This window comes from Pseudorca crassidens, chromosome X (assembly GCF_039906515.1).
Source record: "Pseudorca crassidens isolate mPseCra1 chromosome X, mPseCra1.hap1, whole genome shotgun sequence".
In the NCBI taxonomy this organism is placed as follows: domain Eukaryota; kingdom Metazoa; phylum Chordata; class Mammalia; order Artiodactyla; family Delphinidae; genus Pseudorca; species Pseudorca crassidens.
The window spans coordinates 104,995,181-105,022,474 of NC_090317.1; the positions used below are offsets into that span (position 1 = coordinate 104,995,181).

A 27,294-nucleotide genomic window follows, 5' to 3' on the forward strand; every position below is an offset into this window, starting at 1 on the left:
CTGATTTTCTTTATGTAGATTCAGATGACAAGTAGATGTAAAAATTTGTTACATACAATTTTTGTCAAATAAACATTAGGGAATAAATGTCTTTTTCTTCCCTTTCAGAATAGATTTGTTGTTAGAGATAAGATATTTACTTGGAGTTATTAGTTCAGGATCGTATATATTGTGAGATTATTACAGTAGTGAGTGTACAGAGGGTACAGATTAGAAGTTACATTGGCCTTTTATTTCCCCTTATCACCCAAACAAACATCATATTTCTGTGTGATAATTTAGTTGGGATCAATGACAATCATGTATTTAGGTGCAAGCTGGGCTGTTATAAGAAATAAGCCAAAATTCCATTTGCCAGATCTTAATCACATGATCATATCTAGCCTTCAGGGAGGGTGGCAAAAGATGGTCTCTATCTGGCTGGGTAGCCAGTGTGTCCTGCTGAAATGATGAGTAGGTCTTATACTAAAATGAAGAAAAAGAGAATGCATTCTCAGGGACAGACAGCACTTTTGGCCAGAGCAGTATCAACTTTTCCTTTTCCATCCTAAGATAAAGACAGAGAAGTCCTGAATGATCTATCTCTCTATATATATATGACCTACTGATGGCAGTTTCAACCATAAGTACTCATAAATTTAAAAAAAGCCCAGAAAATATTTATGATCTATTAAAGTATAAAATATGGTAAAACATCCATGGGACATGTAGAGGATTCATGAAAATGATCCAGGCTTCATTCTGTCACCCTTCCCTTAATGCTAGGGACAATATATTTGGTTGTTCATATCCAGTTTAATGGATATGTTAGTTTACTAGGGCGGCCTAACAAAATACCACAGACTGAGAGGCTTAAACAACAGAAGTTTATTTTCTCACAGTTCTGGAGGCTGGAAGTCCGAGGTCAAGGCTTTGTCGGGGTTGTTTTTTTCTGAGGACTCTCTCCATATCTTGTAAATAGCTGTCTTCAGATGGTCTTCCCTCTGTACATGCATGTCTCCCAATTTCTCTTATAAGGACACCAGTCATTTTGGATTAGGGTCTACCCTAATGACCTTTTTTTTTTTTTTTTTTAACTTAATTACCTCTTTAAATGTCCTGTCTGCAAATAGGGTCACATTCTGAGGTACTGGGGTTAGGACTTCATCATATGAACGTTGAGGGAACACAATTCATCCCATATTAGTAGAGTAGCTTTCTAAATATAATGAGGAATGCTAACATAATGGTGCGCAAAGGAGTAGAGCTATACATGAAGGGAATTTGAACAATTCTGACTACAATTTATAACTAACTGAGGTGAAACTACAGAAGTATGCCACATATGAACTCAAAATTCCAGAGTCTCCATAAGGTCATTGAATATGTCACCTAAGGAGATATGTTTGCTTTAGCCTCACCATAAACTCATTAAAATATAAGATAAAGAACTTGGCAAGGTTTCTAGATAATCCTTGTCATGTTAGAAAGCTTGAGTGTTCTGGAGACGGCTCAGCTTACTGAGTCTATCTGAAGCATTTTCCATAAAACTCTGGAGCAATACTAATTTGAGATCCAACAGGAAAAAAAGGATAGAAATCTGGCGTTTTTCTTTGTCTGTATGATAATTTATCACTCTTCCTCGATCTTTTGAAACACTAAGCTGCTAATGATATACTTTTAGACCCCTTAGTGGTCAAATGAAAAGGATACACATTTACATCTTAATTACATAATTTTTTAATAAACTCATTTGGAAGGTGCTGAAGCTTTTTCAAAAATTACAGTCATATAGTAAAAACATGCGGCTTACAGATATAAAGCAGTCACATTTATGATAATGATTCTACTTTCTTAAAATGAAAAAAAAGTTAAACTTTCATACATGAAACCCCATGACTCCTTAGTACATTCTCATTTCAAATGCTTTCTTGGTAGATGGAGAACTTGACTCAGACGGTTAGTCTCACCTGCCATTTCAAAAGATAAATGTCAGACTTCTTTTCAAAACAAATTCATTTATTTACTTTTGGTTTCTTTTTATTGAAGTATAATTGGCATATAGCATTGTATTAGTTTAAGGTGTACAGCATAAACGTTCGACATTTGCATACACTGTGAAATGATCACCACGGCAAGTCTCATTACCATCTGTCACTATGCAAAGTTACAAATGTTTTTCTTCTTGTGATGAGAACTTTTAAGATTTACGTTTTTCACAACTTGAAAATTTGTAATATAATTTTGTCAGCTATAGTCACCATCCTGTACATTATATCCTCATGACTTACTTTATAACTGCAAGTTTGTACCTCTTTTTTTTCATTTCCCACGTTCTTTTTATTTTTTCTATAATGTAGTCAGTAGCACAAGCTTAATCACTTATTCGAAAATCAGGTGATGTTCTTTCCACCTCATGCATCATCAACAGCAATAAAAATCCTGAGATTGGGACGTTTCAGGCAGCATTTTGATACCGCACTAGGTAGAAAAAAATCCAACTTTTTTTTTCTTTTGCATTTTAGTAGTCATTGGCGTTTTATTTTTTCTTTCAGTTTTACTGAGATATAATTTACATACAGCACTGTATAAGTTTAAGGTGTACACCATAAAGATTTGATTTATGTACATCATGAGATGATGACCACAATATGTTTAGTTAATATCTATCATCTCATATACAAACAAAAGAAAAGAAAAAAATTTTTTCCTTGTGATGAGAAAACTTAGCATTGACTCTCTTAAGGACTTTCATATATAATATACAGCAGTGTTAATTAATCATGTTGTACGCTATATCCCTGAGTACTTGTTTATGTTAAAACTGAAAGTTTATATCTTTTGACCACTTTCATCCAATTTCCCCTTCCCCAACCCCCTACTCTGATAACCATAAATCTGATCTCTTTTTCTATGAGTTTGTTTGTTTTTAAAGTATAATTGGCCTACAAAACTATGTTACTTCCTGGTACACAATATATTGATTTTATATTTCTATATATTACAAAATGATCACCATGATGTCTAGTTACCATCTGTCACCATACAAAGATTATTATTATTTACTGTATTCCCCACACTATGTATTTCATACCCATAACTCATGTATTTTATAACTGTAAGTTTGCATCTCTTAATCCCCTTCCCCTATCTTGCCCCCATCCTCTGGCAACTGCATGTTTGTTCTCTGTATCTATGACTCTGTTTCTATTTTGTTATTTATTTTGTTTTTTTAGATTCCACATATAAGTGAAATCATATGGTATTTGTCTTTGTCTGTACCTCTTGAGTGCCTCCTTCACCCATTTCTCCCACACCCCAACACCCCTCCCCTCTAGCAACTACCAATCTGTTCTCTGTAAGTTTTGTTTTTTTGGGTTCCCCATATAAGTGAAATCATATGGTATTTGTCTTTCTCTGTCTGACTTACTTCATTTAACATAATACCATCAGGGTCCATCCATGTTGTAGAAATTTCAAGATTTCATTCCTTTTTATGGCTGAGTTGTATTCCAGTGTGTGTGTGTGTGTGTGTTTGTGTGTGTGTGTCTGTACATCACATCTTCTTTATCCATTAATACATCAGTGGACACTTAGGTTGTTTTCATATCTTGGCTATTGTAAATAGTACTGCAATGGACATACAGATGCATGTATCTTTTAGAATTATTGTTTTCATTTTCTTTTGATAAATACCCAGAAGTAGAATTGCTGGGTCATATGATAGTTTAATTTTTTTTTGAGGAACATCCATACTGGTTTCTGTAGAGACTGCACCAGTTTACATTCCCACCAACAGTGCACTAGGGTTGCCTTTTCTTTACATCCTTGCCAACGCTTGTTATTTCTTGTCCTTTTGATAATAGCCATTATGACAGCTGTGAAGGGGTATCTCATTGTGGTGATTAACATTTCCCTGATGATTAGTGATCTTGAGCATCTCCCCATGTGCCTGTTGACTATCTGTATGTCTCCTTTGGAAAAAAAAGTATCTATTTAGATCCTCTGCTCATTTTTTAATCAGATTGTTTGTTTTTTTTTTTCTTACTGAATTGTATGAGCTCTTTATATATTTTGGATATTAACCCCTTATAGATATGTGATTTGCAAATGTCTTCTCCCATTCAGTAGATTGCCATTTCATTTTGATAATGGCTTCCTTCACTGTACAGAAGCTTTTTAGTTTCATGTAGTCCCATTTGCTTATGTTTGCTTTTGTTGCAATTGCCTTTGGAATCAGATTCAAAAAATATTGCTAAGACTGATGTCCAGAAGCTTTACAGAGTTTTATGGTTTATGGTCTTACATTCAACTCTTTAATCCATTTTGAGTTATTTTTTGTATATGGTGAAAGATAGTAGTCCAGGTTTATTCTTCTGAATGTAGTTGTCCAGTTTCCCCAACACCATTAATTGAAGAGACTGTCATTCCCCCCATATTCATGGCTCCTTTGTCATAGATTAATTGGCCATATATACATGGGTTTATTTCTGGGCTATGTTCCACTGATCTGTGTGTCTGTTTGTATGCCAAACCCACACTCTTTAAACTATTATAGCTTTGATGTATAATTTGAAATCAGGGAGCATGATGCCTCCACCTATATTCTTCTTCTTTCAAAGACTGCTTTGTCTATTCAGGATCTTTTGTGATTCTATACATATTTGAGGATGGTTTGTTGTATTTCTGGGAAAAATGTCATTGGAATTTTGATAGTGATTGCATTGCAATTGTAGTTTGCTTTGGTTAATATGGACATTTGAGCAACATTAATTCTTCCAATCCATGAGCATGGAATATCTTTCCATTTATTTGTGTTTTTTTCACTTTTTTCATCAGTGTCTTGTAGTTTTAAGTGTATAAGTTCTTTAACTCCTTAGTTAAATTTACTCCTAGGCATTCTATTCTTCTTTATGAAATTGTAGAATGGGTTTACAATGAAATTGTAAATGGGTTTATTTTTTTAATTTCTCTTTCTGATACTTTTAGTGTATCAAAATGCAACAGATTTTTGTGTATTGATTTTGTACTCTGCTAAGTTACTGAATTTATAAGTTTTAAAAGTTTTTTGGTAGAGTGTTTAGGGTTTTCTATATGTAAAGTTATGTTGTTCACAAATAGTGACAGTTTTACTTCTTTCTTTCCAATGTGGGTGCCTGTTATTTCTTTTTCCTGCTTAATTGCTCAGGCTAGTACTTCTAATACTATGTTGAATAAAAGTGGGGGGAGTGGACAACCTTGTCTTGTTCTTGATCTTAGAGGAGAATCTTTCAGTTTTCTTCATTATGATGTTAACTGTAGGTTTGTGAAAAATGGCCTTTATTATGTTGAGGAACATTCCCTCTATATCCAGTTCGTTGAGAATTTTTATTATGGATTGGTATTGATTTTTGTCATATGCTTTTCCTGCATCTACTGAGATGATCATATGATTTTTATTCTTCATCTTGTTAACATGGTGTATCATGTTGATTGATTTGCAGAGGTTGAAGCTTCCTTTCATCCCTGGAATAAATCCCACTTCATCAAGATGTATAATCCTTTTAATGTATTCTTGAATTCATTTGCTAATGCGTAGTTGAAGATTTTTGCATCTATGTTAATCAGAGATCTTGGCCTGTAATTTTCTCTTTTTGTGGTGTCCTTCTCTGGTTTTGGTATCAGGGTGATGCTAGCCTCATAACATGAGCTTGGGAGCACTTGCTCCTCTACAATTTCTTAGAAGAGTTTGAGAAGGACAGGTATTAAATATTATTTGAATATTTGATAGACTTCATCACTGAAGTTGTCTGGTCCTGGACTTTCGTTTGTTGGGTGTTCTTTGGTTATTGATTCAGTCTCCTTACTAGTAATTGGTCTGTTCATATTTTTTATTTCTTCATGATTCAGTCTTTGAAGATAGTATGTTTCTAGGAATGTATCCATTTCTTGTAGGTTGTCCAGTTTGTTGGCATATAATTGTTCATAGTAGTCTCTTATGGTCCTTCATATTTGTTTGGTGTCAGTTGTAATTTCTCCTCTTTCATTTCTGGTCTTATTTATTTGAACCCTCTCTCTTTTTTTCTTAGTGAGTCTACCTAAAGGATTGTCCATTTTGCTTATCTTTCCCAAGGACTTGTTCTTAGTTTCATTGATATTTTATGTTGTCTTTTTGGTCTCTATTTCATTTATTTCTGCTCTGACCATTATTATTTCCTTCTTTCTAATAACTTTGGGCTTTGTTCTTATTTTTCTCTTTCCTTTAGGTGTAAAGTTATACTGTTTATTTGAGATTTTCCTTATTTCTTGAGGTAGGCAGGCCTATGTTTCTATGAACTTTGAACGTCCCTCTTAAAACTGCTTTCTCCATCCCATAGATTTGATATATATCCTTTTGCATTTGTCTCAAGGTATTTCTTTAAATTTCTTCTTGATTTCCTCATTGACCCATTGGTTGTTCAGTAGTAGGTTGTTTAATCTCCACATATTTTTACTGATTCTTTCTTCTGCTTTTTCTAGTCTTCTGTTGAACTCCTCTAGTGTATTTTTAAGTTCAGTTATTATAATCTTCAGCTCTTTAGTTTCTGTTTGGTACTTATACTTTCTGTCTCTGTTGAAGTTCTCCCTGTATTCATCCATTCTTCTGAGTCCAGTGAGCATTTTTTGACCATTACTTTGAAATATTTATCAGGTAAATTCCTTATCTCCATTTCATTGAGATATTTTTTTCCTGTGTTTTTTTTTACTTCTCCTTTCATTTGGAACCTATTCCCCTACCTCCACATTTTGCTTGACTCTGTTTTTGTTTCTGTGTGTTAGGTGAAACAGCTACTTCTCCCGGTCTTGCAGGAGTGGCAAGAAAAAAAATTAAAATAACAGGAATAAAACATTTTAGAATAATAATAACAGAAATAAGATAAAAAGTTTATAATGGGAATTGCAAAGTTAAACCGTTAATACTAATTTGAAATTCCTAAAGCCCAGTAGCTGTTTCATTCTAATTTTTAAAATTTTTGGCTGCATTGGGTCTTCATTGCTATGTGCAGGCTTTCTCTAGTTGCAGCAAGCGAGGGCTACTCTTCATTGCGGTGTGTGGGATTCTCATTGCAGTGGCTTCTCTTGTTGTGGAGCACAGGCTGTAGGTGCACAGGCTTCAGTAGTTGTGGCACATGGGCTCAGTAGTTGTGGCTCATGGGCTCAGTAGTTGTGGCTCACGGGCTCAGTAGTTGTGGCTCATGGGCTCTAGAGCACAGGCTCAGTAGTTGTGGTGCACGGGCTTCGTTGCTCCACGGCATGTGGGATCTTCCCAGACCAGGGCTCGAACCCGTGTCCCCTGCATTGGCAGGCAGATTCTTAACCACTGGGCCACCAGGGAAGTCCCTCATTCTATTTTTAAATTCAACAATCTGCCTCCATCAGAGTAGTGATAAAGAGGGAAAATTAATATTAAGATTTTGATAGAGTGGATCACTTCTAGCTGCATGGTCTGGACAACAGAGATGCCATAAGAAAACCACATCTGTGATGTTTGTCACTCCATGAATGATCACATATATTCCCTCTTTGTACTGTACAAATCTCTGATAATGGATTTTGCCAGGTTGAGGTCAGAAACACTGATGGCTCTAGTGTAGAGACAGAGACAACAGAAGGGGAGGGTAAGGCAAACTAGGGGAGGTTACCAGCACCTGGGGAGTTGGAGTACCAGCACTGTACAAGATCCCTGAGCTGTCATGATAACCCCTACTCTCTTAGACTACTACATGGGCATTAACAGTTTCACTTGCCAAAAGGACAGGGAAAGTATCTGTTTTGTTCACTGGTTTTTCCCATGCGCATAAAATAGTATCTGATATGTAGTACATGCTCAATAAAAATCTCTTCGATATAATAAATTGTAATTTAAGAGATAAAAATTAAAAGAATGCCAAAGCGTTTCTTGAGAGAAGAGAAAAATGCTGATTTGCTTTCAAAGTTTGGTAATTTTTAGAACAAATGGAAACAATCATCTGACCAAATGCTCCCATTTTATAGATGAGAAAATAGAAGTCCTGGTATATAGCAAATCTGCAACTAGAATCCAACACTATCTCTGATTTTAAGGTATCTAAAGTGACAAAAAGCTATTCATCATCCGCAATGAGAATAAAATACAGCATGGCTAAATTTGAAGTGCACAATATATAAGTCCACATAAAAATAATAAAATGAAAATTCTGTGTGCATTTATCACCTATTTTAGTCTGTAATCTATGGCCACTGGTGTGATATTAGATTTTAGATATTATTTGTTAATGTCTTAAAATCATGGCCCAGTGGTTAGAACTCTGTGCTTTCACTGCGAAGGGAACGGGTTCAATTCCTAGTCAAGGAACTAAGATCCTGCAAGCCACGCAGCATGGCCAAAAAAAAAAAAAAAAAAAAAAAAATCACTTTGGTTAGTTGGATATAAGTAAATCAATTCTGAATATCCCATTACTGGTCCCAGTTGTTTAGCATATGAATTGAGCACAGAAATATAACCATCGGAAAATAAATATTTCTGTAATTAAATAGAAGTTTATATCTCAGATGATCATTATGTCTGGAAAATATAAGCTTCAGCAAAGTTTAATCTACATGATTTTCTGATTTAACCACTAACAGATTTCTTTCATTCCTAATTTAATTTCAGTAGCCAAAAATTCAAAGCCAGTTAAATAATTCAGCTATATTAAAGCCCTTTAATATTCACAGTGTTATCTAAAAATTAAAATGGTTAAATATCATTCCCTAGAAAAATAATTTTTTTTCTTTAATAGTTTAAAGGTTTAATAGTTTAATAGTTTAATCCATCAACTTTTTGGATAATTCGTATTTACCATTTTACATAAATTGACCATTAATTTTTATTAACAGTAGTCGTGGGATACCAAGAGTTACGTGTTAGAATCACACACACACACACAAACACACACACACACACACACATAAATGTTGAGTTTAACTCAGGGTATTATAATGCAAAATAATTCATGTCTAAATAGCCACTTATGTAACAAGTCATGATTTTCACGTTTATTTCAGGGACAAATTTTTATAATAGTCAACATTAAGAACAACAATTATACCTTTCCTCAATTATCCTTCTGCTGTCACTTCAATGCTAAAATTTAATGAGAGTTACCCACTAAGATCTCATGACATAACGTATCATTCTGTTTTGCCAGTGGTTCTCAGCATTGGCCGCACATTGAAATCACCTGGGGAACTTTAAAAGCCTACCAGTGCTGAGAGCCTACCCGCAGAAATTCTGATTTGATTGGTCTGAGTGTGGCCAGTGTCTCTAATATTCAGCAAAGTTTGAGAACCACTAGCTAGTGCAGTACAAGCAGTCTTACGAGATCGACGTTCAGTTCAGCCAATGATGTCCTGTAGTTTTTTTTTTTTTTTTTTTAACAATTATCTTTCACGGTTTAAAGAGATCTGGCCTCTGGTCCTAGATTATCTGGATAATTGCATCAACTCATCACTCCCCTTAGCTATAAAAGCGTGAGAACTATTACTTATTTCTACAGTCTGTTACACTATCATTCCCGTGAAAAATTACATATCTTTTTTAAAGAGAGCACAGTAATTTATCTGTGAAGTGAAATAACACTAGCAGATCATTAAGTTTGTACAATGAATGCATCAAGCAGCTGTTACTTAGAAAATAGAACATCTGTTAAATGCCACCGGAGTCACTATTCACTGTCATTATAGCTATAATTTCTGTTTTGCGTATTCTGCTTTCATGAAATTCTTTTTTAATAGGCAATGCATTATTAATAAAAAGTCAATACACATTGGTATAAAATCCACTATTTAATGTTTTATATTCTTTTAAAATGTATCATTATATTATTCCATCACATTAGCCTAATAATAAAATATGTTTGAATCCTTGGACCATGGCAGAGTAATGTAGGACCAGAAAAAACAATTAATATCATGTTTTATCACATTTAAGACATATTAGATTGAATGATACACTGTTGATTTAATTACAGCTATTTTGGATCAAAAGAAACACCACCATCTTAAATGTGAACATATATTGTACGTTTTATCTCAATTTCAGAGACCTTAATATGTGACAAATGCACATCTTAGAATTGCAGTAATGTGGTAAATTTGTTCACTTTCTTCCCGTGAATATGTTTTGTAGCTAAAGGTGAAAACTCTCTCCCATTTCTGATGACCAGAAATGGTATAATATTTATGCAGACTGACTGAAGGCAGAATTCACTTGGTGAGGGTAACCTTTTAAAATACCTTTTTTGGGTGTGTTAGTTAACTCTTCATCCATATAGTGGGAACTTGCACGAGAGGTAAAGAAAGATCAAATAAACAGGAATTTTGTAGCATCCTAGTAAAGGATGGAAAATACATCGAAATGGTGTTATGGCACACATTTGACTAAAGGTGGGACTGAGTGAAGATAGAATCTATGGGACAGGGGACACCTAAGAGATAAAAAAAGGGGAGAGGGATGAATTGGGCAATTGGGATTGACATGTATACACTGATGTGTATAAAATTGATGACTAATAAGAACCTGCTGTAGAAAAAAAATAAAATAAAATTCAAGAAAAAGAATTCATAAAAAAAAAGGGGAGAGGGTGGGAATAATAGGAAATCAGATTGAGAAGTTATCCTAAGAATATAAATCCATCAGAAATTCCAGGAGAATTTGTGGAAAGCATTGGACCTCTGAAAATGTGAAATGGGTGAAAGAGAGGCTCAAGCGCAAGTGGGTTTTGTTTCTCTGCCCCTGTTGGCAAATATCTGTGGATGTGTTCCTATGGGACCAGATAATTAATCCAACACTTTTTACTATTTTACCTTTAAATCAATTAAAGATGTTTCCATCACATAATTTTATGATCAACAGAGACTGACAGAACAGGTTTTTCCAGCCTGCTACCTCATCAGTGAAGAGAGCTGATGAAGCTGAGGATGAAATCCTGAACCTCTCAGGCCACTTAAAATTAGACTCAAGTGATTTAACTTATAGGTATGAGGGATGAATCAGAATGTAGTTTCCATCCTTCACTTGAACACATGGGTGGGTGTCTTAATTAGGAGAAATTAACCTATGCTACCCATTTCTTTTATTATAAGAAAATTGTTTTAGCATTTAAAAAATTGCTATGGCTACGAAAAAGTAGAGAGCAAATTTGTTTCTTTAAAATCATAGAGGGTAGTGTTTAATATTTCAACTATTTATTCTGGAGCTATCAGATGTTACAAATTAAAGATATGGAAAATAAAGAAAAGTGTTAGATTTTGTGGCAATTGATATTTACATTGAGTTCTCTTATCTGACATTTTTTTTTCCTGTATCATAAAACCCCAAGCACCAAGTAGATAGTTCACATTAAGCTGTTGTTGAAACTCCTGTAACTAGACTTATGACCATGTCATAGGTCAAAACAAAACTGTGTCCATAATTTTGCTTTTAATTCAACCTTAAAATTGATCCTAGAATCTGTCACACTACTGCATGATTGAAAAAAAACTAAGAGAGCTGATTTACAATTTATTCAATTTAATCATTGAATTTGAACTTGCCCATTCAGAAGGGTAGACCTTCCCAAACCCTCTCCAGCCCTCACCTCATAAGGCAACAGAAGAAATCATGTGTGATGAGGATTGAATGCCTTTTGAGAGGAAGAAGTGTATTTTCAATTGTTTCTCCCCATCTCACCAACCCCATAAATAAGTCTACCTTTCTTAAAGAGGTAAGGGTATAGAGAGAATGGCCAACAGAGTAGCTGTAGTTTAATTCAGTAATTCAGTTCTCAATACATCTGCAAGTATAGACATTCTTCTGTTAAGGGAGACTTTTAGAGCATGGAAAAATGGTTCCTTGACATCTTAAAATATATGTTTTTAGTTTCCAGTGAGTACCCCATATTCCCCTTTTGGTGGCTTTTGATTCCAACCTTCGTACTTTCTCATCATTTTATACTTTGTCTTTAGTCAGTCTAAACCATCCCGTCCTTTACGGTAAACTCTGGTTTCAATTATCACCTCTCCCTTGAAGCCATTCATGCTTATCCCAGCCATGAATTATCTTTTCCTCAAAATTATGTTCTTTCTAATATGATATCAAATTGTTTGCTTGTGTTTCAACTTTTCTCTGCAGCTACACTTTAGGTAGCATTAGAGCAAGGTATGCAGAGACTGCCTCCTTCCTTATCTCTGGCAGTGAATGGCACAGTGCAGAGTGGGTATTAAGCATCTAATGTACATTGACTCATTGAAATTTAAGTAAGATCTTCACAGAGCAAGATCAGCATATTTTTTAAAATCTAAGATCCTATTATTTGTAAGCCATGCCATTAATTAAAAATGCTTTTGTGGTGGGCTTCCCTGGTGGAGCAGCGGTTGAGAATCTGCCTGCTAATGCAGGGGACACGGATTCGAGCCCTGGTCTGGGAGGATCCCACATGCCGCGGAGCAGCTAGGCCCATGAGCCACAACTACTGAGCCTGCGCATCAGGAGCCTGTGCTCCGCAACAAGAGAGCCCGCGATAGTGAGAGGCCCGCACACCGCGATGAAGAGTGGCCCCCGCTCGCCACAACTAGAGAAAGCCCTCGCAAAGAAATGAAGACCCAACACAGCAAAAATAAATTAATTAATTAATAAACTCCTACCTCCAACATCTTCTTTAAAAAAAAATGCTTTTGTGGGGGAAAATAAAAAATCCATTAAATGAGCACAATATTTTTCCTAACCAAAAATAGCATTTATACAAATGATTCAATACCAGTTTATTCTTGAATACCACATGTAAAGGTTTGACTTTAGGTCTTTTTACAGTAGTTGTGTAAATTTTCTCCTTATTCACTTTTGGCCATAAACGGTTATACACTACCACAATGAACACTGGTTTTTTTCAAGCTCATGTTCATGATGGTGTTAACTTCAACATGTTTGAGTTTTACCTTACAACATTGAAAAACATAAAATGAAACCAGAAATTAGTCCACATTTCCTGTTTTCTTGTTCTTATTAACTGAATGAAGTATCACTGGACATTAAACATTTTCTCTTGAAAATTAGCTGGAGAATTTGGGGAGATTTTAATGAATAATAGTTGTTTGTGACCCATTAACTGTTTGCAACAATATTTCCTAAATTCAAAACTTCTCTGATCTCTTCTGAGATTTGGAAATTTCCACTGCCTTTAATCGCATTGCCTGGCTTAGAAGGGACAAATGTCTATGTACGCAACGACTTTTTGTATCAAAGTTTAAACATAGTATCATCTTTCTGAAGTTATTTTAAGAGATAGTTAGTGATCCAAATATAAATTAAGCTTTAACTTCTTTAACTTTGTGAGGTGTTACCTTTATGAGTAAATGAACTATAGTGACAAGGCACTAGTCTGGAATATAGGAAGTAGGAAATGCTCATTTACATATATTTTCATATTTTTGTCATACTCAAATATAAGTTTTATAAAGGTAAGGACTTTGTGTCTCTATCATTTTATCCACAGTGCCTAGAATAGTGGCTACCATGTATGGTTGTAAAGATTGTGTGCTACACAAGGGTGCAGACAAAGGGAATGAAAGGGCTGGAATCTAGCCCATGAGCAGTCACAAGTCAAACTGCAGAAGGGCTTTTTCCACCCAAAGATGGCATTTCTCATAATTTCCTAAAAGACACTAGGTAAAATCACCTACATCTCTGCTGTAATAGTGAGCCATTTAGCAGGAGCTCAGTAACATTTGTGATTAATACATGAAGGAATTCCTTTTATGAATTGCTAACTCACTCATGTGCAACAGATGACAGCTACATTACAAATAGCCCATTGCATGGTAGCTGATAAGTTCATTTAGCATTAATTACCTTAATTTCAGATTTTTTTTATTTTGAAAAAGAAAAACAAATAGAAAAGTATATATTAGAATTGAAGAAACAATGACTGTTTTATATAGAAATTATTTTATACCATCTTTTAACCTCATTTATTCCCCTGCTTATTTGATAGCCAAAGCAAAAGCAAAATGTGTATATGTGTGTGTGTGTATTTATATATACTTTGAGTAGATCAGGACCTGAGAGTATGGAGGAAAGGCAGCCATAAGAGTTATTTCTGTATACTACAAAGATAGAAATGCACCTTGAGAATATATAGGACTAAGGATATATGCTGGCCTCATAGACACCATCTTCCTGTCGTTTACTTGGACCACTTCTCTTATTCTCTGTGCATATATTTCATTTGCCTCTTTGCAAAAGGTCTCCCTCCACTTCTTGTCATTGCTGCTACCCAGTAATTTTGTCTTACTATGGCTTTGACTTGCTGCAGTAAAGACATCAGCTCCATTTCAAATGACTTCTCAGCTGGGGTATTACCATAGTCTCTGTATCTCTCAGTTAAACTTCTTGAGAGAGTATCTGTTTGGCTCAGACTTTGTGGTCCGCCATGACACGTCACAAGAAAGGGTGTACGTAGAACTGACAGTAAAGTTTATACTAGGATCAGTTTTCCATCAACTCTCTACATAATTTCTAATATTAAATGTGCTTATTTTCAGGTTTGAAAATCAAGTCTTAGGAAGTACTGGTGCTCTCTTAGGGGATTTTAATAGTATCTCTTTAATTTACTTCTAACTGAAATTAAGCATTTTTTCAATTATGAGTGTGAGCAACAAATCCCAGCAGTATCAGTACTTCCTGTGACTTTGCCAGCAGTCACAGATAAAATTATGACAGATAATTTTATATTACATTCTAGTCATTGAATATAATTCAAAACACCAGTGGTGCTAATCACTACTTTGAAATTATCCTAAGGGTTTGTTGCTAGATCATTGTAGTTATACATGTTACGAAAGAAAACATGTATTACTATCTCACAAATTTTAAAAATATATTTTGTATATTTTATTTAAGTATAATTGTTTTTAATTTTAAATCCATTGCATTTAATTTTATCCTTTTAAAAACATTATTATGAGAAAGGATACTTAAGTTTCACCAGATGCCAAACAGGTTTGTGGCACCAAAAATTTGAAAGTACCTGCAGTAGAAATACAGGAGTGCAATAACTGCTGAATTTTGTAAAAGCAGTTGCTTAGCCACATAGCACAGGGAGATCAGCTCGGTGCTTTGTGACTGTGACTGCCTGGAGGGGTGGGATAGGGAGGGTGGGAGGGAGATGCAGGAGGGAGGAGATATGGAGATATATGTATATGTATAGCTGATTCACTTTGTTATAGAGCAGAAACTAGCACGCCATTGTAAAGCAATTATATTCCAATAAAGATGTTAAAAAAATAAATAAAATAAAAATACGGTAAATAAGTAAATAAATAAAAGCAGTTGCTTATTTGTGGATGGATTTTCTGAGATCTACCTTTAGCCAATACTTTTACAAATTAAGTAAATATGAATATGTTTAGATGGACAGTATGTATGTTTATTATTAAATATGTGCAATCATAAATAAATAAGTCAATCATGTTTACGTATGCATACATATTCATATGTACCCAGTAACGAAACTACAGTGTATATGGGATGATTTTCATCATTCCTAAAGACATGGTTGAAAGTTTAAACCCTTGAAAACTCTCACCATAGTAACTGGACGCATAGCCATTTCAAAAGCTTTAAGTCTTAAGACGACAGTACTCGAAGCTCAAATGCTGTTCTTTTCACAGGCTACTCAGAAAGAGATTGAGAAACAGAAGGTTCACCTAAAGAGCATTACAGAGCTAGGAGAGGCCTTGAAAGCAGTTTTGGGCAAGAAGGAGACCTTGGTGGAAGATAAACTGAGTCTTCTGAATAGTAACTGGATAGCTGTCACTTCCCGGGCAGAAGAGTGGTTAAACCTTTTGTTGGTAAGAGAAGAGGCTGGAAGATTTTCAGCCCCTCTCCATCACGAGAAAGAAATTATATAAGCTTTAAATAATAGTATTTATGTTAGCAAATTCTTCAACTCCGCATAAGTGTTGGCCCTTATTTCAATATCTATTTCTATAGTGTAAGATATTTTTGCATGTTTGTATTATATTCTATATGGAGATTGCACCTAAAAGTAATTTGAATGATACTACATTTTTTGTCTTTTAAAATTGTACAGAGTAGGACAAATATTTTAAAATATTGTCTAACTAATACTATGTCATGGTATGTCTCTAAAATTAAGGAATACCAGAAACACATGGAAACCTTTGACCAGAATGTGAATCACATCACAAACTGGATCATTCAGGCTGATACACTTCTGGATGAATCTGAGAAAAAGAAACCACAGCAAAAAGAAGACATGCTTAAGGTAGCAAATAAACTATTATGAAAAGTAATTTTCACACTGTGCAACAGTTATATCAATTATCTTTGTCCTAAAAGATACAAAGGACTTCTTAATAAGAGTGAAAAAAATCTTCCTCTCTTCCTTCCCCACCTCCTTTCTTCCTTTCCTTTCTCCTTTAATGCCTTCTTTCCTTCCCTCCCTACTTCTTTCTCAGCATTGTTCACAGACCATCTGAGTAAACAACGGGAGTCCAATCTATGGACATTTTGCCTATGCGATGTCTAAATCTTAGTAATTAGTAACAATACTGAGCTTACATAAAACTGAATTTTTCATTCTTAACTATATGTAAACTAAACATGGCTTCGTGTTCTCTCTTTTTGGTATTGAAACTGATTATTAGGACATCCTAAGCTGTCTTTCTCAATGGCAACTTAGTCTTTACTTTAAAAAAAAAAATGGTTCCTGTAAAAGGATATGAGGGGTATAATGTGCAAATGTAACTTACTGATGCTATAATACCTCTATTTGATGACAGTTTTTTCAGTTAAATAGGAAGAATTGCATTTGAAGAAGTCTCATATAAATTAAACAATGCCTTTGTTTTGTTGAAATTTTCAATAATTTTGACTAGTGGATTACTATTTAAAGAATGCTTAAAAATTGTAGTTTCTGTCTATACAATTCATTTGTTTATTTTTTATGAAATTGATATTTTCTAAGGATTGCAATTCCTTTTTAATGAAAAACTATAAATGTATTTCAGGCTGTCCCCCAGAAATATTTACCCTATTGTCTGTACCTTATTTTACTCTTCCTTCTCCTTTGATGTATAGGTAAGGGATGTTCCTTCAGAGTCTTTGGAAAAATAGGAACTGAGTTATTTCACTTACAGCCTCTCCAACCCCTTGAGTCAGACAGAGCTTTCCTCAATCCCTCTGTCTGTGACACAGAATTCTTATCTGTTAGAAAATCCATTTTTTCCATGGCAATCGATATGATAAAGAAAAAGGAACTTGTAAGTACTCAGAAGGAATAGAAAATTGTTCTTCAGCTACCTTCCTTCCTAAGCACATATTCAGGTTGTTCCACAGCTTTGAAATTCAGGAAAGATAAGATAAGACTAAATATAAAATACTATAATTGTTGCCAGCAACATAGAATAGTTGTTTTCCATAGCAAAGGAAAACATCCCTTGTCCTTCTTCAGACTAAGGAATTACTTTCATTAAACATAGATCAAACGTAACCAAGGAGAGTGACCTATTTTCCTGAGGTCACACACATTCTCACTCGACTCCTATTTTATGGAAGTTGGCTTTTTACTCCCTCCATTTTCTCTCCATGTGCTCTTTCTCTTTCTCTCTCTTTCTCTCCCCCTCTCCCTCGCTCTTTCTTTTGCTTTCTCACTCTTTCGCTCTCTTTCAACTTCCATTTAATTACTAACTTTAAGCCCTGTCTCTTGCTCACGGAATATAGCGTTTAAAGGCTGAAATGAATGACATACGCCCAAAGGTGGACTCCACGCGTGACCAAGCAGCAAACTTGATGGCAAACCGCGGCGACCACTGCAGGAAAGTAATAGAGCCCAAAATCTCAGAGCTCAACCATCGATTTGCAGCCATTTCTCACAGAATTAAGACTGGAAAGGTAGGAAGATCTGCTCCAAGGTGGAAACTAGTGATAAATGATCTCTTGCGAAGGTTGCGCAGTACCCTGAAGGGGGCAAGCAACCCTCACAGCAAGGTTTTCAAAAGGAAAATGAAGGCCAAAATGTATTTGAGGAAATTTTACCATTGAATCTCATGGGAGATCAATCTCTCTCCCTTTTTCCCTCCCTACCCCCTGTATCCCTCTCTCTCTGTCATTTTGTTTTCCGTGGCACAGCTCGTCTAGAACTGCATTCTGCACTGGTTTACATATGTACTTTCAGGGGTAACCTGCAGCACAGTAACAAATAGCATGCCGCAGGCCAACAGCAGCAACAACAAAAAAGCACAAAAGACATAATCTAAAGAAAGCACTACCGACATATTTTGCCAAATATAATATTGCTTGTGTGTGATATGGAAGAAATACCCAAAATGAGGTCTTGTACACCTCCTGCATGATGTAGGATTTCTGTACATCTTTGCTGGTTGTGCACATGTGTGTATGTGTGTGTATTTTAACTTGCTCTTGCTAGTTGCCGATACTTACTGTGATAAAATCCATTAGATTATCATGACATGCAAACCATGAAGACAAATAATTGCAAAGCTTGTATATCCTAATTTTTGTAATTTTATATGTCTATTTATATTTATTCTATTTAATGAAGAACCAGGGTATATGGAACTTTTGCATGATAACCCTTTATATTTGTGTAACATTTAATGAAGGCAAAAATCTTATTTAATAGGTAGCTTGCAAAAATATATAAACACAGTATTATCGAATTTGAACTCTTTGGCAAGTATCAAAATGCAAGGAATTACCTCCCAAATTTATAAAATGTAGTTTGACACATTTTTCAATATATATGATATGCTTTCAAATACAAAAATGTATGTAAAAGAAATATATGTGTTTACATATACAGATAATTGCTAGAAATAATCTTAAATGAGAATAACATTACTGAAATATTTGTGAGAAAATGCGATATGTCAGGTAAGTTTTGATTCCTGGAAAAATAGAATACATTTGAAAAATTATTTGGTAATTATGGACACCCAATAATAGCATGGTTTAAATCTTCTAAGGCATTACTTTGTATCACTGTTATATATAATAGTACATATATAAAGGAATTCCTAAAATTTTTGGAAATGTGATATGAATTTTAAATACTTTATTGCATGTGAAACATAGTTACTCTTCAAAACTCGCCTTCCCAAAGCAAAAAGGTATTAGCTTACCTTAATTTGTTGCTCTTGTTTGTAATAGTTAACTAATTAGTTCTACTCATTTATATATGAAGTAATCCTCACCTGAAAAACATCCGACAGATTCTAAAATTTTATTTTTAGTCCATAGTTGTTTTTTGTAAGAATTTACTCTACTGTTTAAACAGACAATTGTTTTCACTTCTGGAGATATCATTAAATGGGTAATATCTAAACAACCAAAACTTATTTTAGTCATCTGAAAGATGAATGCTAATACTTCATTACTAAGTTTTGTATTCTTCCCATTATACTTTTTAATAAATCACTGAGCTAGAGTATATTTAAGAGTAAACAGGGTATTCTTTTCTTGATTTTTTTCAATGGTAGATTGAGGTACACTATGTCAAAAGACTGTGACTTGTAGGTATTGAAAAATGAGTAGAAGTCATCATGCACCGTAGAAACTGACAAACATAGCATGGCCAAGAGAAGTTTGTGAATTGTCATTCTATATTCTGTACGAATGTGTCAGTATACTTCCAGATATCATGCATCAGGTGAGCCATTTGATGTGTTTCTTTTATCACCCATACTGAAGAAAAGCATAAAAGATTTTAAATCAATATTTCAACTATACATTAATTGATGACAATCACATTTTTACTTTTCAAAGCATTCCTTTTCCTCTAAATTCATAGAGATGACTGAATGCAATAGTTGACCCCATTTGGGGACTTTGAAGAGATAATTAAGCTCTATCATCATGATGAAACAGAAAATATGGAGTTAAAGCATACCTGACATTTTGCTTGTTTATCATTGCATTCACTAATGGTATTGAGTGTCCATTGTGCTAGTGAGTATGGGAATATACAGGATGTTTAAGATACTTGCTTAAAAATATATATCTACAAACACAAGTTTAAATACTTATTGCAATCATATAATATGCTTAACACTAGTACATCTTCATGGGGGTGTACAGTTAATGATGAGGTGGTCCCAGCAATCACATAGTGTGGTAGGAAGAACAACAGACATAGAAGATTGAATTCTGAACTTTGTCAGTATTAGGCAGAACATGTGGTCTCTCTGCAATTCCATTTTCAGTGTTTATAAGATATGGGAGTTGAACTAGATAAGTAGTTTTTGAAAGGAAAACTATCCCACCCCACAAAGGAGTTATTATTTAGAACTGAGTATATAAAATGGATAAGAATAGACTTATTGGATGGGGGAATTTCTGCCCTTTTATCTTTCTGCTTCCTCTGATGAGGTTCAGGAGGTACAAGTTATGTGCATAGAACATGGTGTAAAATTTCTGGGTTGGATTAGTTAAAATTAGGACTAATTAGTTGTATTAGTCCCTGATAACTCTAAAATGTGTCTAATAATCTTTTGTTGATGCAGTGAGGAATTTAATGACTTGTATGTGTGTTTGCTTATGGATTGGGTAATTTTGGCAGTGCTGGAATTCTCAGGGATAGCCTTTGATCTCAAAGTCAAGTTCCTATTAGAGTAAGGCTTATGGAAGGTAAGATTGGTTTGTAATATGACACTCTTAAGGTTGAGTTTATGGGTAGTTTTCACTTAGGAGAAAAACTTGGGAGAAAATCTACAGTGATAAACAAAAGTAGATTGGGAGTGAATATGGATAGAACTCAGTTTAAAAACTAATTTCAGGATCCTTTCAAAGGTCAACTAGAAAGGGCAAATGAGTAGAGCAAAAATTTATCCTGAGAACTCACTGATAATATCTGGATTCACTATTTGGTGAATATGAAGTCTGTGTCCTTCAAGGACTGTTCATGACAAGAAATTCCAAAATCCAGAAAGCAGTGTACATTGGGTTCCTCGGTTTAGATTGGCTGAGAACTTGTCCATCAGATGCAGTTCTCAGCAGTGGTAATTTTAACTATCAGTGAGGAGCAGTGTGGCGAGAGGAAAAAAATTCTTAACTTCAAGCCACAATACTTTGAGTGTGATCTTGGATTTGACCCTTTACCTCACAGAATCTCATTTCCATCCAGAAAAGCAATAAGATTATGCCTGTCTTATCTTAACCTCAAGATTGTGGTGAGGATCAAATGACCTAAGATATGTAAAAGCATACATTGAAAAAATCTATAAATTATTATAATTATATAAAATGGTGAAAGTAATATCAGTAATTATTGTTATCATTATATATGTATTAGACTTAATGGCCAAATTTTGAGGGTTAAGATGGAAATTGATGGGGAAAAGAAATGGAGGAATAGCTGATTTCTCTTTCTGGTCTGTGCTGGAATGGGTAGGGACCAAGAAGATGTGTGTTTGCTATTTCCATTGCAAGGGCCAGCCTTATAGATCATCGAGTGGACCAATTTAAGAACTGGAAAGTTCTGCTTGTCCCAAATAGGGCCCATAAAATACATGAAATTCTATCTTTTCTCATTTCATTTAAGTTAATCAGCAGTATCTTATGGCTTTGAGAAAGCTTAATCTCTCCTAATATGTATGAAATCAATTTGAGAAAATGGCAGTTTTGATGGGGAGGGTCAGAGTTATAAAAACGAATCAGGCATAATTTCAGAACCCTGGGTAAAGTTGATGGAATCATTGGGGAAAGACACCACGACTCAACTCTTTCTGATTTAGGGCATCTGAACATGGTGGCATAGCATGGTGGTGTTTGAGGGGGATACTATCAGCAAAAGAAAGTGACAGGAGACAGAAGCATAGAAAGGGAAATAGGAAGGCAAAAGTAAACAGACTACTTAGTCTTGTTGCTTATGGCACTTCTACCCATCTCCATCTTCTGAAAAGCCAAGTTGGAGAGGAGAGTCAGCAATTTGGGAGAGATGATATTTGAGGCAGATCTTCTAATAATTTATGCTTAATTCAATACTCAATGAGGAGTTCTTGATTTTTTTTTTCATGCACTGTTGAAAGATTAGCCGTGCAGTGGTTGTGAAGAGAATTCAACTGAATAATGGCAGGAAGTAGGGAAACCAATTAGGAAGCTATCACAATAGTCTAGATGAGAAACAGTGAGTAGCTCAAATAAAGGGGTATCTGTGGGAATGGAGAGGAAGTGACAGTCTACGGCAGTGACTCTCTAACCTTTGTGTACTTGGCGGAACTGTTAAAACACAAATTGCCCTCCCCTCCCCCCCTGCCTGAAGACTAAGACTCAGTAGGCCTTGGGTAGGCCTGATAATTTGCATGGCTAACAGGTTTTCGGGTGATATTGATGCCAATGATCTAGAGACCATACTCTGAGAACCACTGGTCTAGAGACCTTGAGAACTAGCCTAGAGTTAAATTATCATATATGAGGGCCAAGAAGGTGATGAACTGAAAACTGACTCAGGATTCAATACTAATTGAGTCCAAAAGGCTGCCTATGAGTCTCAGAATAAAATTTGCATCAAGATATATTCGTCACATTGTAATACTTAGCTTTAAAAGCATGTTGAGTCAATAGACCTTAGCTGTATCCTATTAATATAGGCAACTACTTTCTAACAAAATATTATGAGACATACACATAATTTGCTTAGTTAGATTGTGTTCTCTTCTAGAGATTTAGAAATATTTCACTTTCTTTGGAGCTAAAATGTTACATTATTGCCCGTGCAATTGGTACTAACCAAAAGAAAGGTGAACTTGTTTTCTGTGTCTTCATTCTTTATTAAGGTTTATGTGCCGTTGGATATTATATACAATATATTCCTTAATTTCTATATGGGCCTTAAATTTGCTTTCGAAATCCGTGTAGCAGTATGTGTACGTATGTGTGTGTATATATATGTGTGTGTGTATATATCAATGTGTGTGTGTGTGTGTATAATTATAACATGGGATTTGAATGGTCTGCCATCATATATGTAAATATAATTTTATTGCTATAATATTTATACAATGTCAAGATTTTGATCTCCAATCAGTCCAATCAGTGTTAGCAGGTGTAAAAGTAATCATTCTTTGGATCAGAGACTATATATATATATATACACACACACACACACACACACACATATATATGTATATGTATACATATGTGTGTGTGTATATATATATATATATATATATATATATATATGGCTGTGAGAGAGCCAGTGAGTTTTTCATTTAGTGTACAATATATCAGGAAAAAATACATGGTTGGGTCTAATTTTATCTTAAGTAGTAGCTTTAGATGTGAAAAGTAATATATAAATAATTTAAGGATAGTTTAGACAGGTATTGTGACTTTCCCAAGCATCAGTGGGAAATAAGTAATCCATCTAATGAATGTCACCTAGGATATCAAAATAAGATTCATTGGATTTGAGAATTTTAATTGAAACCTAATTTTCAATAATCAACTTTATCAATACAAATATATTGATCTTTTTCCCCTTCATAGTCTATTTCTAATTTAACACCTTCTCTGACAGAAGAGAGCATGGTCTGTTAGCTGGTATAGTTACTGTTATTATATAAATATATTTTTAGTAAACTTTTCTACAAAGAAATTATTTAAAAAGTCATAGATGAAAACTTAGGTAAAGATCTATAGGCATCACATGATTTGTAGAGCATTACATATGTAATAATCACAGCTACAATCCTCAAGTAATAGTAACAGATTAATACCCAAACTTTGTGTTACTCTACCTGCTAATTTTATTTCACTGAAATAAGTTAACCTAGCAACAGAATTTCTATATTAACAACATTTTTGCATGTTTATAATTTTCTATCCCTAGAACAGGTTAGTTCTGTTGGAACTTTGATAACACATTACTTTTGTAATTATTTACGATGTTTCCAAAGTAGATGTTAATTGAGTTTGGTGCACAGTGTCATTTGCTACAACTAACTGGGTTTTATTAACATGACATTTAAAATGATTAAAGCTATTTGGTGATTTCTGATCATGATCTTTTATAAAGGAAAATGATTCCTCCGATCAATCAACAAATGTAAAAGTAATCATTCCTTGGATTGGAACTTTCAGATATTTATAGGAGGCTGTGAGAGAGCCAGTGAGTTGCCCAGGTTCTCACAGTTAGATAGCCTGGTTAGAAAACATTAGATCCTAATTCATTGCTTTGTCCACTCCATCATGCTGACTCTCAGCATACATTGTTATATCTCTATTTGTATCATTAGATATTTATTGTTGGTCTATTATGTGTTAATATAAGCATGTCCAGTTTCACTTAAAACATAATGATTTCAGTACTTCTTTGTATTAAAAATAACTATAATTAAACAAAAACCAGAAATGAGAGAGGGAGAAAGGAAGAAAGAAAAAAGATAAGAAAAAAATAGAAAGTTGTCCAAAATGTTAAATGTTAAAACATTCATCTGTCTCCCCCATATATTTTATAGTTAAATCCTTTCTTCTTCTATTTCAGTTGCTACTACTAAACTCATGTAATTGTGAGGCAGAAAAATATTCCAAGTTATTCTCAATAAAAAGTAGAAAGTGGGATGATTATTGAACCACCAACATATCTTAACCAATCAGTGTATTTTGTATCCAATTCTGAAAAGTGTGACCATAAAATTAATCTCATCATTTCAAAACCAACAGAGACGTACTGGGTAATGTCTCTTAATCAGCCTTACAAATTTGGGAAGTTACCACAATTTCACATTTTTATCCTCACAGCATCAAAGATAAGCCAATACCTTACCTAATATCAAAGAATGCAGCCAATGAAATGTCACTTACCCAAGTCAATTTGTTTTATCTTTAAAATTATTTCTTATGTCCCTTGGAGCTTGCTCTTTTGAATTTAAAATAAGTGAATGAATAAATTTATAAACTACTTTATCTGATTATCTTCGTTTTAGATAGGTCTTTCCAATACACTTATTTCTCTTTGTAAGTTTTCTTTCCAGATATTTTGATTTGAAATAACTCTTCATATCATATCTTTTCTGTATTATAGGATGTTACTGGTCCTTGAAACTTTATTCATTTAGGTTTCCATGAATTATTCTTATTTAATTTTTTCTATACCAATATTGTAATGATTAATAAATTTTCAAAGCTGCAGAATGGAAAGAGGAGACTGATTTGAAGCAATTTTAAATCAGTCTGTACCATTTGGAATATTAATTTTCAATTTAGATTTTAGTGTGATTTGAATGTAGTGACCATTTATCATAATTACTGAGATTACATAGTCCATATTAACAAATGTTTACTTTACTGTCTGTGTAAACACAGTCATTATTATGTTAGTGTATCTATGCCCATTAGAGTAATATTTAACCAAAAGAAAGCTTACATTTTAAAAATGATAAAGTGTATCTGAGTAATCTTGAATGCTTCCAATTTACAATGAATCAATCTGTAATTGATTTTGCTTTTTTCAGTCTGTTGTTGTTTGTTAACTTGTTATATAAGTCACCTTTAATGCTAAAACTTTAACAAAGCCTTAAATTTCATTAATCTTAAATCATGCAGCAAAGCACAATTATTAGCTGTTAAGCAATCTGAAACCACATTAAAAAATCAAGGAAAACAAAGTGTTGTCTTTCTCAGTTTCTCTGTCTCTTCTTTCTTTTGTGTCCGTTTATCTATCTGATTATTAAACTTGCCTATGTTTTACTTTATTTGTATTTTGTATGACTTCACAGTCATGCTAAAGCTCTTAAGATGAAAAGGTAAGTAAAAATTAAATTGTATAAAACCTATGCCTGGTTTATACTTTCTCCTGCAATATTATAACTTTTTTTGATTATTTTCTATGTATTTTAAGACCTATATTGTGTGTACTGTCTAATGTGTGATTTAATTGTGATTCTAGCTCTTCTTTGGTCATATACTTTCTTTAAAGTCAATAGAAGTAATGTATGCAAAAGTTAAGATGATTTATCCACCATTGATTTCAGTTTCTTCAAATAGTTTGTCATAATTCTGAATCAAAGAGGCAGGCATTATATACTTTATATGGCTTAAACTTGGATGATTCAAGAGTGAGCTATTAAATTATGGATGTTTGCTTACTATTCATTTCTTTTTTTAAAATTTCATAAGCATTACAAAGACAAAAAGACCAAAGAATGACATGTGAAACTTTTATTGGTCAGAAAAGTCATGACCTAATGGTGAGCCAGTGAACTCTTAAGGAAAAGCAATTAAAATTTCCCAACTCCTTGAAGAATATTAATCACATGGATGTCAAATGGCTGGTCTGAGCCTGCCAATAGAATAGCCTAAATAACTGAGTTGAATAGTTATGGTTATTTTGGTTATAAAATTAGTTACTGGTTAATTTGATTTATTGGATGTTCTAAAATTAGTAATTGATATAATAAACACGTTTTATGTTTAAAAAATGAGTTCCTTTTGCTATGGAAAATACAGAATAGTATAAGATGTATTCCCAGCTTCAGGGATTAAAAATCTACTGGGGAGACAAAATATAAACCCTTGAAAGTCAAACAATATTACATTCAAATATGTAATAGATACTGCAACACAACCTAGGATTATACGTAAATGAGGAATAGAGACTCCCAATACAACATCTCAAACCCATTCCCATAAATTTTCCTATCCCTAGAGGGCTTTCTGAAAATTCCTCTATGAAAACATCTGGGTACAAGTGAATGAGATGGACATTATAAGAATTATCTAAATCCGCTAAAATTTACTAAATAAAGCATCAGCATTTTGACTCCTATTAGTAAGACATTACTCCTGTGACATATTTCATACTAATAATGAACTATTGGTTCTTTTCAATGTCGTCATCATAGCAGTTGTTATTGATCTGTACTGTCCAATAAGGTAGCCACAGGACTACATATGGCTATTGAATATTTGAAATGTGGCTACTCCAAATTAAGATGTGCCATAAGTGTAAAACACAGTGGGTTTTGAAATCTTCATATGAAAAAATGAAAGTAAAATATCTTATTAATAATTTTATATTGATTATTGATTTATATAATAATATTTTGGACATATTTGGGAAAAAATATAATTAAATCCATCTGATTATTTTTACTTTTTAGTATGGCAAGTAGAACATTGAAAATTACATATATGACTTGCATAATATTTCTATATAGCTGCATAGCTACAGTAAACAAAGCCCTTTGAATTTAGAGGAGAGAATTTACTGTAAATTGATAAAATTTTAGGGAAGTATTCATGCAAAAACGGTCTTA

General features: G+C 33.9%; 1 protein-coding gene across 2 annotated transcripts in view; it reads left to right on the forward strand.

The window, feature by feature from the left end:
- Window positions 1-27,294, forward strand: part of DMD (dystrophin) — a 2,128,065-nt gene that overhangs the window by 825,598 nt on the left and 1,275,173 nt on the right. For both annotated transcript variants that reach the window (XM_067723245.1, XM_067723244.1), the window contains exons 35-37: window positions 15,667-15,846; window positions 16,155-16,283; window positions 17,741-17,911. In XM_067723245.1, the coding sequence (XP_067579346.1) occupies window positions 15,667-15,846; window positions 16,155-16,283; window positions 17,741-17,911 (480 nt within the window). The remainder of the gene's footprint in view (window positions 1-15,666; window positions 15,847-16,154; window positions 16,284-17,740; window positions 17,912-27,294) is intronic.